Genomic DNA, 14127 nt, shown 5'->3' on the forward strand with positions numbered 1-14127 from the left:
GGAGCTCCATTACTTCACAGAGGTGTGGATTCTTGCAAACACCTCCCTTAGTGGTTTCCGGATTCAGCGTGCACTTCTTGCCCATTTTTCCTGCTTCGTGTTCTGATCTCCTGGCTCCTGACCCTTGCGTGTTCTCCCAGCTACTGAAACTTGCTTCGCCCGTGTATCGTCGTCTGCGCCTCGAATGACCTTTGCCTCTCCCTGACCATTGTTTTCGTCTTCCCCAGCGTTCCTCTCCTAAAATAAAGCTGACCCGCACTTGGGTCCGTTACCTTACCTCCTGTCTCCAGCCCGTCTGTCTGACATGAATAAATAAATGTAAAAGTAATCTTAAAGACTATGGATATAATTGCAAATAGTCACCGAAAGTGAGATTTAAAATGAGCAAGTTTCTATATGTGGTGATAAGAGAAGAGTTAAAAGGAGGAGTTTGGTGCATCATGTGTAGAGGAACTGGAGAATTGTGCAGTGGATGGGAAGGCGGTTAGAAGAGCAGAGGAGAGAGAGGAGGGCAGGAGGGATTTCAAGTAGTAGCAGAATGTGACGGAAGGTGTGGAGGAGGAAGGTGGGATAAGTGTGGTGATGGAAGGTGATGAAAATTGATCATAACTGTGAAACAGAGTGAGAGAGAGGAGTAGGAAACACAATTCTTGGACACTGAGAGGTCAAAGGACTGTAGGTGTCACGTCCCCCACAGTTGGCACATCGGCGACACCTGCTGTTTCCTAATAGGAACGGCAATAAAGAGGGACGCCGTGAAACTCTTCCGATATCGACCTTTGCCTGTATATTCCTGACCTCGTTCTTTGTCTAGCCCTCTGTACTACGTTTGCGGATCGCCTGACCCATGCCTGTCCCTCGACTTTGCTTTTGGATTCAGATTTGGCTTTATTAAACGTCTGTTTACGAAACTTTGCACTTGAGTCCGTCCTCGCGAAGCGCAGCTAAGACAATAGGAGAGACAGAAGGCTGGTTGTGTGAATGTCCTCAACATGCTGGTTGGAATCACCCAGGAGAATCAGTGGAGTGCAGCAGTGCAGTAACTGTACAGTGTTACTGAGGAGGTTTTTGTACGGCTCTGTAACACTGTGTGAACACCCAGCTACTACTGATGTAGTGCCAACTCTGACAGTAATAATGTCCTGCATCTTCAGCCTGGACTCCACTGATGATCAGAGTGAAGTCAGACCCAGATCCACTGCCACTGAATCGATCTGGAATCCCAGACTGACGGGTAGTAGCACCATAGATGAGGAGTTTGGGAGCTTCTCCAGGTTTCTGTAGGTACCAGGCTAAATCAGTGTTGTCATCAACAGCAGTACTGGTTTTACAGCTCATACTGACTGTCTGTCCTGGTAGAACAGCTTTCACTGCAGGACTCTGAGTCACAGTTATTTGTCCTTTGGAATCTGAAAGGAAAAGTGTAATAATGAACATATGACCACATTATTGTTTTCTGAACATGAGTTCATAAATTGTTTTTTTTTTTTTTTTGCGAAATCCACAGACAGTAAATATTTTGAAACATATCTGAATAACTTTGCTTTAAAACTTACCTTGGATATAGAGTAGAAGTGTAAGTGCAGAGATGAAGATACTGATAGAGCTCATCGTTGTTTTGAGTTTTACTCCCATGAAGGACAGCTGTCAGTCATCAAGTGTCCAACTCTGAGGACTATAAACAGTCCCAGAGCACTGAAGCATGTGCTGCCCATGCAAAGTGCTTCTCTATGCAAATACATGTAACACACACTGATACACATTTTCAATGTGTTCAAAAGCATTTTGATAAGTAGCCTGTATGATCTGTCTCTTTGTTTCTTTTTAATTTACTGTGATTAATGGTTTTGAAGTTGTTGATTTTGTTTTTGGTTTTTCTGTCTTTTTGTGGTGAGTGATCGAGAAGGTATCAATTTCAGTTAATTTATTACACTAAATGTCTGTTTGAAAGAAGGGATTTAATTTTGTGCTGTTGTTCACGTTGTTGTTCACTACACATTTTACATTGTGTCATAGATTTATATATAAAAATACCCAGTTTGTGAAAGTCTGAAAAAAAAAGCTAAAACTCCTCCAGTACTGAAAATTCTCTTTCTTAATTAACTATATTATAAAAATCTCATTAATTTATAACCATAGATTGGGGTTTAGCACAAGAAAAAAGAAGTTTACCACAAGAAGGAGCCTGTTTTTTGTCACTGGATGTGGAGACTGGAATTTGGAAAACCATGTTACACACACACACACACACACACACACACACACACAGGCACACACACTGGTTGAAACCACTTGTCCAGTGTGGGGGTCGCAGTGAACCAGAACCTAAAGTGGCAACACAGGGCGAAAGGCTGAAGGAGGAGAGGACACACCCAGGATGGGACGCCAGACTGTCGCAATGCACCCCAAGCGGGACTCTAACCCCAGACCTACCAGAAAGTGTGACCTGAGCAAACCCGTTGCACCACTACACCCCCATTACAGAGAGGACAGTTTTCTAAAAAATTTTTATTTACCAGTCACCATATATTGTTTTAAATGTCTCATGAAGTATTACTTTATATACACTGTATTGGAATAGCAGAGAAGAACCAAACACAGTACATATACAAAAGAAAAGACTGCACAAGTCACTCTAACGTGACACATGTTACTTTGTACAAAGGCACATGTCACTGTGAAGCAAAATAACTCGCTGCACAGCAACTGGATCCTCTGCTTCCAAGTCGTGAATTTCCCTCCAAAAATGTACTTGAATGGTTAAATTCTTCAAACACTCTGTTCATCTACTTATTTATTTATTGTGGTCCTACGGCTCACACCACTTTTTCTAGGACTGTCTCTTGTGCTACAGTGCAAATTAACTTGAATATGTAGATACAGCAGCGAATAGTGGTGACTGACAAAGGTTTACCTCTTACACCCCCACAGCGGCACAACAGGGAACACCTGCTTCGAATTAGCAAGCACAAACTTAAAAAGGGGCTGCGGAACACAGCCCGATGCGGAACCTTGTTCAGCCTTATTGATCACTTGCGCTCCTAGTCTTGCTCCTTGTTCCTCGCCCTACTCCTCGTCTCCGACTCACTGGTTTGCCTGATCGCTCGCCTGTTTCTTGGATTACGGTTCTTGGATTTGCCCCTTTGGATTCTGTTTGTACATCGGTGACCCTTTGCCTGTTCCCTGGCAATGTCTACTGAACCGCCCCTTGACCAAGCTTCCTGTGTCCCGCACTTGGGTCTGACACAACCGCGCCGGGGGAATAGCATGACATTACCGCAGTATTCCCGAGCCCATGTAATGATATTTGCTAGATACATCACAATTATCAAAACAGTGACGTCTGAGGGTGGTAATTATTAACTGAAACCTGGATCACCCCAGACAACACAGTCACACCTGATGCTCTCTCCACTAACTACTCCTTGTCTCACATCCCTCGTCGGCAGAGGTGGAGGCACAGGCCTGCTCATCTTTCTCGGTGGGAATATTCTGCTCTCCCTCTCCACTGGCATAATCTGTGTTCCATTCAATGGCATGCTGTCTCTATCACTGCTCCAATCACTCTCGTTACGATTGTTCTTTATCGCTTTCCTGGCCTTCTTGGCTGCTTCTTGGATGACCTTGACATTTTGTTGAGCTCTCTCCTTGGGGACAACACTCCATTGATTCTCCTGAGTGACTTCAACTTGCATGTCGACGACATTTACATTTACATTTATTCATTTAGCAGACACTTTTCTCCAAGGCAATGTACTTCTCAGTGAAAATACAATTTGTGCATTACATTAAGAGAAAGAGAGACACGGCTGCAGACGTGATTCTTAAGTAAACCTAGTTTGTTACTTCCCACTTGATGCACTGATGTTCATCGCTTGAGTAGGTGCATAAGACGCAGGATAGATGAATCCTGAAAACATTTACTAGACATTCATCCAAGCGGCCTTATGTTGCTCCTACAGTCCTTCGATCTCTCCCTGTCCCGATCCCCTGCTACTCACAAAGCAGGCAATTCTCTTGACCTTGTATTTTCCCGTAACCGTGGCTGTCCTGTCCTCTCTGTTACTCCGCTGCATGTCTCCGATCACTTCTTCATTTCCGTCCAACCCTGCCTCACCACTAAGTCCTCGTCTCTTTCTGCACCCATTGTCACCTTTCGCCAGAACTCAAAATCTCTCTCACCTTCCTGCTTTGCGTCTGCTACTCTGGCCGCTCTCCCTTCTGGTCCGCAATTCTCAGATCTATCAACAGACGATGCCACTAACACTTTCCTCTCTAACCCTGTCCCCCTCCCTTGACTCTCTCTGTCCACTATCTTCCAGACCAGCACACCCCAGTGCCACCCCATGGCTGACTGATACATTACATGCAAACAGGACCGGTGTGAACGTGATGAAAATCCAAGATTCGCTCGGACCTGGATGCCTACAAACAACTCTTAGCTACTTTTTTCTCTGCTGTCTCTTGAGCTAAAATTACCTTCTACCACAACAAAATACAGTTTGCAACTAAAAAACCACACAGACTCTTTGCCAGCTTCTCATCCCTCCTATGTCCTCCGCCGCCCCCTCCTCCATCTTTTCTCACTGCTGATGACTTTGCTTTGTTTTTCAGAGACAAAGTCAATGCGATTATGGACAAGTTCTCAGCATGACCCTGTGAAGTGATGCTCTCTAAATTCAATCCGCTCTCTGAATCTGAAATCTCCAGCCTCCTGATATCAGACAGAGCCACCGCCTGGTCACTTGATCTGATCCCATCGTCACTCCTACAGACCATCTCCCCGCAACTCTCCACCTTCATCTCTAAGATCATCAACTCCTCGCTCCCTTCTGGCTGTTTACCAGCTGCCTTCAAAACTGCTCTCATTTCACCTCTGTTAAAGAAACTCTCCCTGGATCCCAACTTGGTTCAGAACTCCAGATCAATCCTCCTCCTCTTGTTCCTGTCTAAAACTCTAGAGCGGACGGCCTGTGATCAACGCTCTGAATTCCTCACCCAGAACCATCTCCTCGATGGTTATCAGCCTGGTTTCAAAGTTGGTCACTCCACTGAGACCCCCTTCTGGCAGTATCTCACGCTGTCCAAGCTGTTAGAACTGCCTCCCTCTCCTCAGTCCTCATCCTCCTTGATCTGTCTGCAGCATTTGACACTGTCAACCACTGGATTCTACTGTCCTCTCTTAGTCAGCTTGGGATCCAAGGTGCGGCACGAAGATGATTTGAGTCCTACCTATCTGACAGATCCTATCAAGTGGTCTGGCGGTGCTCCTATTCTTCTCCTCTGCCTCTCTGAACGGTGTCCCGCAGGGCTCGGTACTGGGTCCTCTTTTCCATCTACACCTCCTCCCTCGGTCCGGTCATAGCCTCCCATGGATTCAAATACCACTGGTATGCTGATGATACCAAGCTCTTCCTCTCCTTTCCGCCTGGAGCATGAGACATTTCCACACGCACAAGTTGTGTTTGACTTGCCAAAGCATTCCCATGTATCTCCCCTACTCATTTCTCTGCACTGGCATCCTATAGCTGCCCGGATCAAATTCAAGACCCTGGCTATTGCCTACAAATGCAATGGAACTGCTCCTAGCTATTTACAAGACTTGATCAACCGCTACACCCCAACCAGACCACTTCGCTGGTCTACTTTGACCCGCTTGGTGGTCCTGCACATGAAAGATGAAGCATGGAAGTTCTCAGTTCTGGCTCCGTTGGAATGGAATGACCTCCCCCTATCACTCAGAACTGCTGAATCTCTGTCCACATTTAAGAAGGGTCTGAAAATTCACCTCTTCCGAACTCACTTCGCCCATGATTTCTAATGCTCATGTGTGGTGTAAATGTTCATGCACCATAACTTTATGATAATTCCCAGATAAGCCTTTACACAACCTCTACTCCTGTTTTGTATTGTACATAAACGTTTGTGTACCTTTAAAAAAAAATTGTAGGGAGGTGATCAGGATTATTCTGTGCTGAGTTTTGTGCACATACTTGTGCAATGAACATCAGAACATAAACTGGAAAGAAACAAACTAAGTTTACTTAAGAATCACATGTCTGCAACGCTGTCTCTCTTTTTCATAATGTTATGCACAAATTGTATTTTCGCCGAGATGTACGTCGCTTTGGAGAAAAGTGTCTGCTAAATGAATAAATGTAAATTTAAAGTTATTACTCTTGTATTCCTTTCATTCCTGCGAGTTCCCCGGTGTCCTTGTTTCCATGTCTCCTTACCCTGTGCCTACGTTTCCCTGATATCCCGACCCACAGCTTTGTTTCTGGACCACGACTTTGGATTTTCCTCTGAACGACGGTTGCTCCACGTTGACCTGTGGCCTGTCCTTTGATTTCGTTATTTCACCTGCCCCTTGTCTGCCCACGCTTTGCAATAAGCGGTGCACCTGCAATTGGGTACGTCGCCTTTGTTCCTGCTTGCAAGCATGACACAAGTTACCTCCTAGACCCTCCTCTCATGTCCCACTTTTTATCAATGTGCCACAGCTCCATCATCTGGTAACATGTCTTAATCACAGTCAGTACCATGTACTCTCAGTTACAGACATTGTAGGTAGTTATAAATGGACTGAATACACACACACACACACACACACACACACACACACACACACACACACACACACACACACACACACACACACACACACACACACACACACACTTTCAGAACCGCTTGTCCCATACGGGGTCACAGGGGAACCGGAGCCTACCCGGCAACACAGGGCGGAAGGCCAGAGGGGGAGGGGACACACCCAGGACAGGACGCCAGTCCGTCACAAGGCACCCTAAGCGGGACTCGAACCCCAGACTCACTGGAGAGTAGGACTGTGGTCCAACCCACTGCGCCACCACACCCCCATGGACTGAATAAGAGAGTTAAAACTGTAGAACTGCATACAGTGTCCATCAAAACTGAAAATTAATTTGATTTATCTTCTGAAATCTTGAGGTCATTAACAAAATTAGAAATTGAAAACTGGGCCCCGTAACGTCAGGACGTGAAATGGACACAGACCCAGGTGCGATGATCTCAGTAGCAGAGTCTATACACAAGTGTAGAGAAATTAAGTGCAATGGTAACACAATGAATACAGATGAAAGAGACACACGGGCTCTTCTTATAGTAAATTAAATAGTTTTAGGTGTACGACACGAATACACTGAGACTGGATTTCGACGGAGATGGAACACGAGATGTGGACAGAATCACAAAGGACTGGAGCAGAAACACAGTGGAAAAGAAGTTGGGAAACAGCTCAGTAAACACATATCAGAAGGGAAGCCACAGGAAAGTAGTAAAATGCTGATCAATAAGCCACAAACCAGTGACATGACTTCAGCCTTTTTATAGGACTGGGAGCTGTTCAGCTGGTCAGCTAAGGTCAGCTGGTCAACTAAGGTCAACTGAGGTCAACTGAGGTCAACTGAGGCCAACTGAGGCCAGGTGTGTTGATGCAGTTAGATTGATGCTGGACATCAGGGATTTCGCCCTTGGGGTCGTGACATGGACATGATATGAGTTTAGAGACCATTGGTTTGAGAGGGTCTTGTTTTGTTGCATAGTCTGATATTGATATTTTTGCTGCTGTTTAACATTCAGCTTCTCAGTTTTACATAATGAAAGATGGAATAAACACAGAAAAAAAGACAAAAATTCCAAATAACTGATTAAAAGATGCAATAGTGGAATCTGTGGTGTAAAGGTGTGTTCAGTGGTGCTGTGTGTCATCATGACAATAATCCACGGTGAGCAGTGAGAGACACACTGGTGTCTCACAGGACTTTTTGTACAGCCCCTCAATGACTTTCACTCACTGTGGTGGACTTTTGGTAGCGGCACCAAACTGGAAGTTGGCAGTAAGTATTTCATCTTTTAACTCAATACCATCGACATCAAAGCTCTGCACAGATACTTTTTATGTGCTTTTCCTTTGTTCTGTTTCACTGTATTGTCATATTTATACTTCATATTCATTGTCTAATGTGCTCCTACCAGATGTTTTCTAAGAAACATTTTGCTCAGGGTTTTAATTATTTGTGTAAACTTTTCCTTATTCGGAAAATATGTTCCTTTTTTTTTTTTTTCTTGTTTGTCTTTTTCGCTTCATTTCGTCAGAAAACTAAAAATAAACTTGTCAGTAGAAAAGAGCCCCATAGGGGATCTGGCGGTGCGGTACATTTTATTGTAAAAGTTCTTTTTCACATCAGTCATGGACACATCGCTGTGATTCTTGTCTTGACTTCAAGACACCAGACATGATGAGACTAAATTAGTATTTACCATGAAATGCCGGTAAACACGGTATATTGACGGTACACTGGGCGCTGTGGAGGTTTTTGTACGAGCACAAATAGGCTCTGAATCACTGTGGGCCACTTTCGGCGGAGGAACCAGGCTGGAAGTTGGAAGTAAGAAACTTTTTCTGCATTATATCCTGAACACTGTAAAGTAATGAATGTAACTCGTTTTATTCCCTTCGTACATTTATATTCTTCAGCTGAGTGTCTCTCACTTGTGTGTTTCCAGCTCTTTCAGTCAAGTCGTTACGCTGAACGTTTGGAAAAACAGCTTCAAATCATTGATGTTGCAAAATCGTTGACAACTCATAGATAACAACGATAAATAAAAATAAATGCGATAAATAACGATAATTAATATGGCGATAAGCGTCTTTTACTCTGTTCACGGATTTTCTGATTTATATTTAAATCTGTAAAAATGTTTCAACAGAGTGTTTCCAGCTCTTTTCAAAGTTGTTACACTCATTGTACCTTGGTTTGGTTACAACAGTTTCAAATGATGTTTGAAATATTGACAGCAACACAGAAAACAACGATAAATACATAATAAATGCGTTAAATAACGATAATATGCGATAAAAGCCTCTTACTGTTTGTTCGCTACGGATTTTCTGATTTACATTTAAACATGTAAAAAAATGTTTCTTCTGCTTTTCACTGTTTTATAAATTCATTATTTGTTCCTCCAAGTTAATGTTTATTTTTCAGCTGTCAGTAATAAATAAGATGAAAATAATACAAACAATGTGATAAATAATTGATGCGCTTTGCCAGTTTGGTCTTTAATTCAATATGTATCCAGTTGTCTTGACTTTGAACTGAATTCAGTCCATCACTGATACACTTTCAATCAGTGTGTTATAAAATGAATAGGGGGTGCGGTGGCGCAGTGGGTTGGACCACAGTCCTGCTTTCCGGTGGGTCTGGGGTTCGAGTCTCGCTTGGGGTGCCTTGCGACGAACTGGCGTCCCGTCCTGGGTGTGTCCCCTCCCCCTCCGGCCTTACGCCCTGAGTTGCCGGGTAGGCTCCGGTTCCCCGTGACCCCGTATGGGACAAGCGGTTCTGAAAATGTGTGTGTGTGTGTGTGTGTGTGTGTGTGTGTGTGTGTGTGTGTGTGTGTGTGTGTGTGTGTGTGTGTGTGTGTGTGTGTGTGTGTGTGTGTGTGTGTGTGTTATAAAATGAAGAAAAGCAGTGTGCGGAAGGGCTGTATGAACATGTCCAGAAGGGTGGAAAAGAGATACATTTGTAGCACTGAGCTGCAGAGGTAAAAATGACTCTAAAGGATCCATTCTCTTGTATTAATGGCACATTATGATACACCTCATACATACTGTGGGCGACATTCATAAACTGCCTATACATTCCTCCTCTGAGAGTTAACTAACAGCTCTTTTCCTCCTCCGCTACGTACAGGTGATGAGACACAATGCGATGTCCGCTGTTAAAGGTGTTCCGTCCACTCGCTGCCCTCTCTCTGACCTCTGACCTCTGCCGTCTCCTAGGCAACGCTGCCCCCGTCCTCACGGTCCTGCCCCCGTCCAGTCAAGAGGTGTCCGGTAAGAACAAGGCCACGCTGACGTGTCTGGCCAACAAGGGCTTCCCCTCCGACTGGAAGCTGGAGTGGACGGTGGACGGCAGGACCAAGCCTGGGGACGCGAGCCGCGGACTCCTGGACAAGGACGGCAAGTACAGCTGGAGCAGCACGCTGACCCTCCCTGCGGACGAGTGGACGAAGGCGGGCACGGTGGTCTGCAAGGCCACTCAGGGCTCCCAGACTCCAGTTCTGGAGACGATGAAGAGAGCCGACTGCCCCGTGTAGATGGGCGTCTCATTACTGTGTTTTTACTCTGTGCTCTACTCCACTCTTACTGTTTTCGTAACTAGTAACATAGAGGTTAATAATGTGCTTTGCTCCACTATATATGTGAGACCCTTTACCTTGAGCTTCTCAGTATTATCCAGTGTGTCCTCTGCTCCTGTTCTGTATTAGATTATTGGTGTGTTACACTGTGTGATCTTGTGCTTGAGTGACGTCTGAAATGCAGCTGAGAATAATAAACATTTATTGAATCAAAGACGCATTTGTTGTTTCCCTTATTAATACATATTGTGTCACATGAACTGTAATATAAGTGTTCATTTTAAATGATGAGCACAGTCCTGTTCGCAAAGAAGGCATAGAAAGTACAAGGAAATGTATTAATTCAATGAAAATTTATATTTAAAGAAAAGTAAGCGAAATAAAAATCATTCTGTCATTTAATACACTTTGTCTTCCTTGAAGGAAAATGTTTCATTATTTAACGAATGATGTATATCAAACTGAAACAGTTTGCCTGTTACCATAATGACACACACACACACACACGATTGCTATTGTTATAATAAATTCTGTTTATCTGTAATCTGTATTTTTCTGTAAATTCTTGTTTGAGTTCTTTAACACACACACACACACACACTGAGTTTTTATTGTCATAGTAAATTCTGCCTATCATCTAAAAGTGTATTTTTCATTTTTTAAAAATACCTTTACAGGAAGATTCTATTAGTATTTCCTTCAGACAAACAATATTTCAGCAGAATTTATAATCCAAAGTTAAGAAAACTACTTGCAATAAGTGTGTGTTCAGTGTGAAAGACAGGAGCTCCCTGTGACCCCACACTGACAGGGAAGGAGGAGAATCCCTAAATCACGGGGACTCACATACATGTTAACGTTTCTTGAACGTTTGGTCTTGAGCCTCTCTTTAACTCTTCAAAAAAAGTGCTCAGACAAGTGCTGCATAACCTACGTTTAGTGTTTCTGTTCTATGAGCGGAAAGGAAAATACTGCACTGATTGTCCCTTCCTGCTCTAACTACTGTAACAACTGTGAGCTGAAGAAAGACAAAGAGTTTTACGTGAACTACATCATGCTCTGTGCTGCACAGACACACACAGAAATGGAAGTACAAGTTGACTCAAACTCCATGTAAAGGGTCAGATGATTCTTTCTGGTGTCTCTTGATTTACCGTAAGCCCCCACCTCACAGCAGCCCCCTGGGGACGGGGGCACATTTGCCTGCTCTATTCTGGGAGCAGCAGAAGCGTCCTGCCCATGCAAATGTCAGTTTCAGCCCAACGGTTCTTGGTGCGGTTTCACTGCCTGAAAGACCCTGCGCTGAGGCAGGTGTGTGTGTGTGTGTGTGTGTGTGTGTGTGTGTGTGCGTGTGTGTGTGTGTGTGTATCTGTGTGTGTGTGTTGGGGGGGGCAGATATCAGTCGTTATCAGCAGAAGAAGAAATGGAATCAAGTTAGATGATGATTAAGTTTTTTCTCACTGGTTCAACAGCAGTTATTATCAGTGCTCTTGGTTTATAATTTGTTCAATTTCCTGAGATTCCAGTGACTATAATAGGGATCATTCACAGAAATCATTTACAGTGTTTTTCACAGTAAAGTACATTATGATTTCCTCTTCATTCTGTGTCTGTGGTTAAACTTCTGGTGTCTTCTGTTAGTTACAGCAGGCCTGTTTCCAAACAGTTTGAGCCTAAGAAATATCATACTTGGCCCCTCAACCAGGGAATGAAAACTTCGTAGAAGAAACCCTTCCCTTCATTTTGACCAGTAAAACATTTTAACAAAGAAAAAGATAAAACACAAGCGAAACAAATAAAGGTGCCTGGTAGTGTAGTGGTCAGAGTTGCTGCTTTTGGATGTAAAAGATGTAGGTTTAAATCCCACCTCCAGCTGTTGTACCCTTGAGTGAGGTACTCGTCCTAAATTGTTCCACTGAAAGTACCCAGATGGGTAAAAAAATTAGAAACCACTTTAGAGGACAAATCAGCCTTTGAACTTCTGAATAAAGAAATAGATATAACATTTTTCAAAATTATTGTTTCACACAAAACTTTCACCTAAAAAAAGTACTGAACTGAGGTTTTTGTAAAAAACAAACAGAGAATGTTATTGGGGGAAAAAAGTCACTTCTCACTCATTCACTTCTCCATTGATCTCATAAGTGCATAATAAACGTTTATTTTTAATAATTTTTTAAAGGTAACCACTTGTTGAATAATGAATAAACCTTTATGCAGCTACTCGAGTGACGTACACTGGTTCATATGATGGAATGTGACAAATGGACTGTACTCCAGAATCACATGTCTGAACCCAAATCTCTCCTTCTGTTGATGAAACACACTCTTTGTATTTTTCTCCAAGATGTACGTTACTTTGGAGAAAAGTGTCTGTGGAATAAATAAATGTCAATGTAGAGTCACTGGCTCCCCCAGTGGCTTCAGACCCCAAAGGAACCATTTCTTCCACTTACAGTAGGAAACGGCCCTGAATTAGAGACAGTTTCTAGTTCAGCATGAAATACATATTTTAGACTTTGGATTCTACACTTTGTGTATTTTTAGCATTACTTGATATTATATTATACACACACACTTCTTTTGAATCACGTGTTCCATACAGGGTCACAGGGAACCAGAGTCTAACCCGGCAACTCTGGGCGTAAGGCCAGAGAGGGAGGGGACACACCCCAGACGGGACACCAGTCCATCACAAGGCACCCCAAGCAGGACTTGAACCCCAGACCCACCAGAGAGCAGAATCTGGTCCAACCCACTGCGCCACCACGCCCCCAGGACTATAGTATATAATACGAGGCCGCAGGGAAGGCTGGACCCAAGCAATGGATCGTTTGTCAGGAACCCATAAGTCAAGCGAGTTCTCGTTGTCTTGGACGGGCAAGGATTCGGTCAACCGACGGTCAGAGTGGGAACGAAAATCCATAGACGAAGTCAAGGGGCAAGGCGAAGGCCAGAAGGCAGGGAACGAAGAACAGGGATCAGGGTCCAAGGAGACTGGGACATCGGCAGAAAGGGGGACACTTGTCTCAATGTGATTCCGCAAGTGCAAAGGGCCTGAGGAGGGTCTTTTAAAGTCGAGTGCTCTGATTGTCGTCAGGTGCTTCATTGGCATCCGGTGCGGGTGTGGATGTTACAGTTATATTTATATATACGTATATCCAATAGATTTATTTTCTAATTTCTTTTATTATTTTACAACTGTACAGGTAATATGCACACACACAAACACACACACACACACACACACTTTCAGAACCGCTTGTCCCACACGGGGTCACGGGGAACTGGAGCCTACCCGGTAACACAGAGCGTAAGGCCGGAGGGGGAAGGGACACACCCAGGACGGGACGCCAGTCCGTTGCAAGACACCCCAAGCAGGACTTGAACCCCAGACCCACCCGAGAGCAGGACTGTGGTTCAACCCACTTCGCCACCACACCCCCCACAGGTAATATATGAGAGAGGAAATTAAACTTCAAGGCCATTGTTTCTGTTCCTTCAGGTCAAAAAGGTAGGCATCTGTGTGTGGCTTGTAGTGTAGTAGTAAAACTTATTGCTTTTGGACCCAAAGGTTGCAGGTTTGAATCTCCCTTTCAGCTTTTATACCCTAAAAAAACTAACTCTAAACTGCTCTAGTAAAACAACCTAACTGTATAAATGGATGAATGATTGTAAGTTTATTTGGAGAAAAGTGTCAGATGAACAAATAAATATTAGATAAGTCTTAGGGTGAGGAGCAATTTTAATATTCAGCTCATTGTAAAGTCTCTTATCCAAATGGACAAATGTCCTTGGACAAAAAATCCAGTGAAATGAAGCCTAATGATGATAAGTTTATTAATTTAATAATTCCTTTGTACATCTATTTTACATGTATTCTTTTATTTCCTTCCCATATTTAAAATGAATAATAACAAAGCTTACAGTCATGTATTTTCATGG

General features: G+C 43.6%; 1 gene segment (V, D, J or C); it reads left to right on the plus strand.

Annotated features, from left to right (window-relative positions):
• Positions 1–7837: 7837 nt before the first annotated feature.
• On the plus strand, positions 7838–10389 carry LOC114910736 (Ig lambda chain C region-like; the record flags this gene model as incomplete). The annotated part of the segment is given in 2 exon segments: positions 7838–7877; positions 9824–10389. Coding segments are annotated over 2 exon segments (357 nt in total), but the record flags the coding sequence as incomplete, so codon positions are not given.
• Between the last annotated feature and the right edge of the window lie 3738 nt (positions 10390–14127).

The sequence above is a fragment of the Scleropages formosus genome, chromosome 6, assembly GCF_900964775.1.
Source record: "Scleropages formosus chromosome 6, fSclFor1.1, whole genome shotgun sequence".
NCBI classification, from domain to species: Eukaryota; Metazoa; Chordata; class Actinopteri; order Osteoglossiformes; family Osteoglossidae; genus Scleropages; species Scleropages formosus.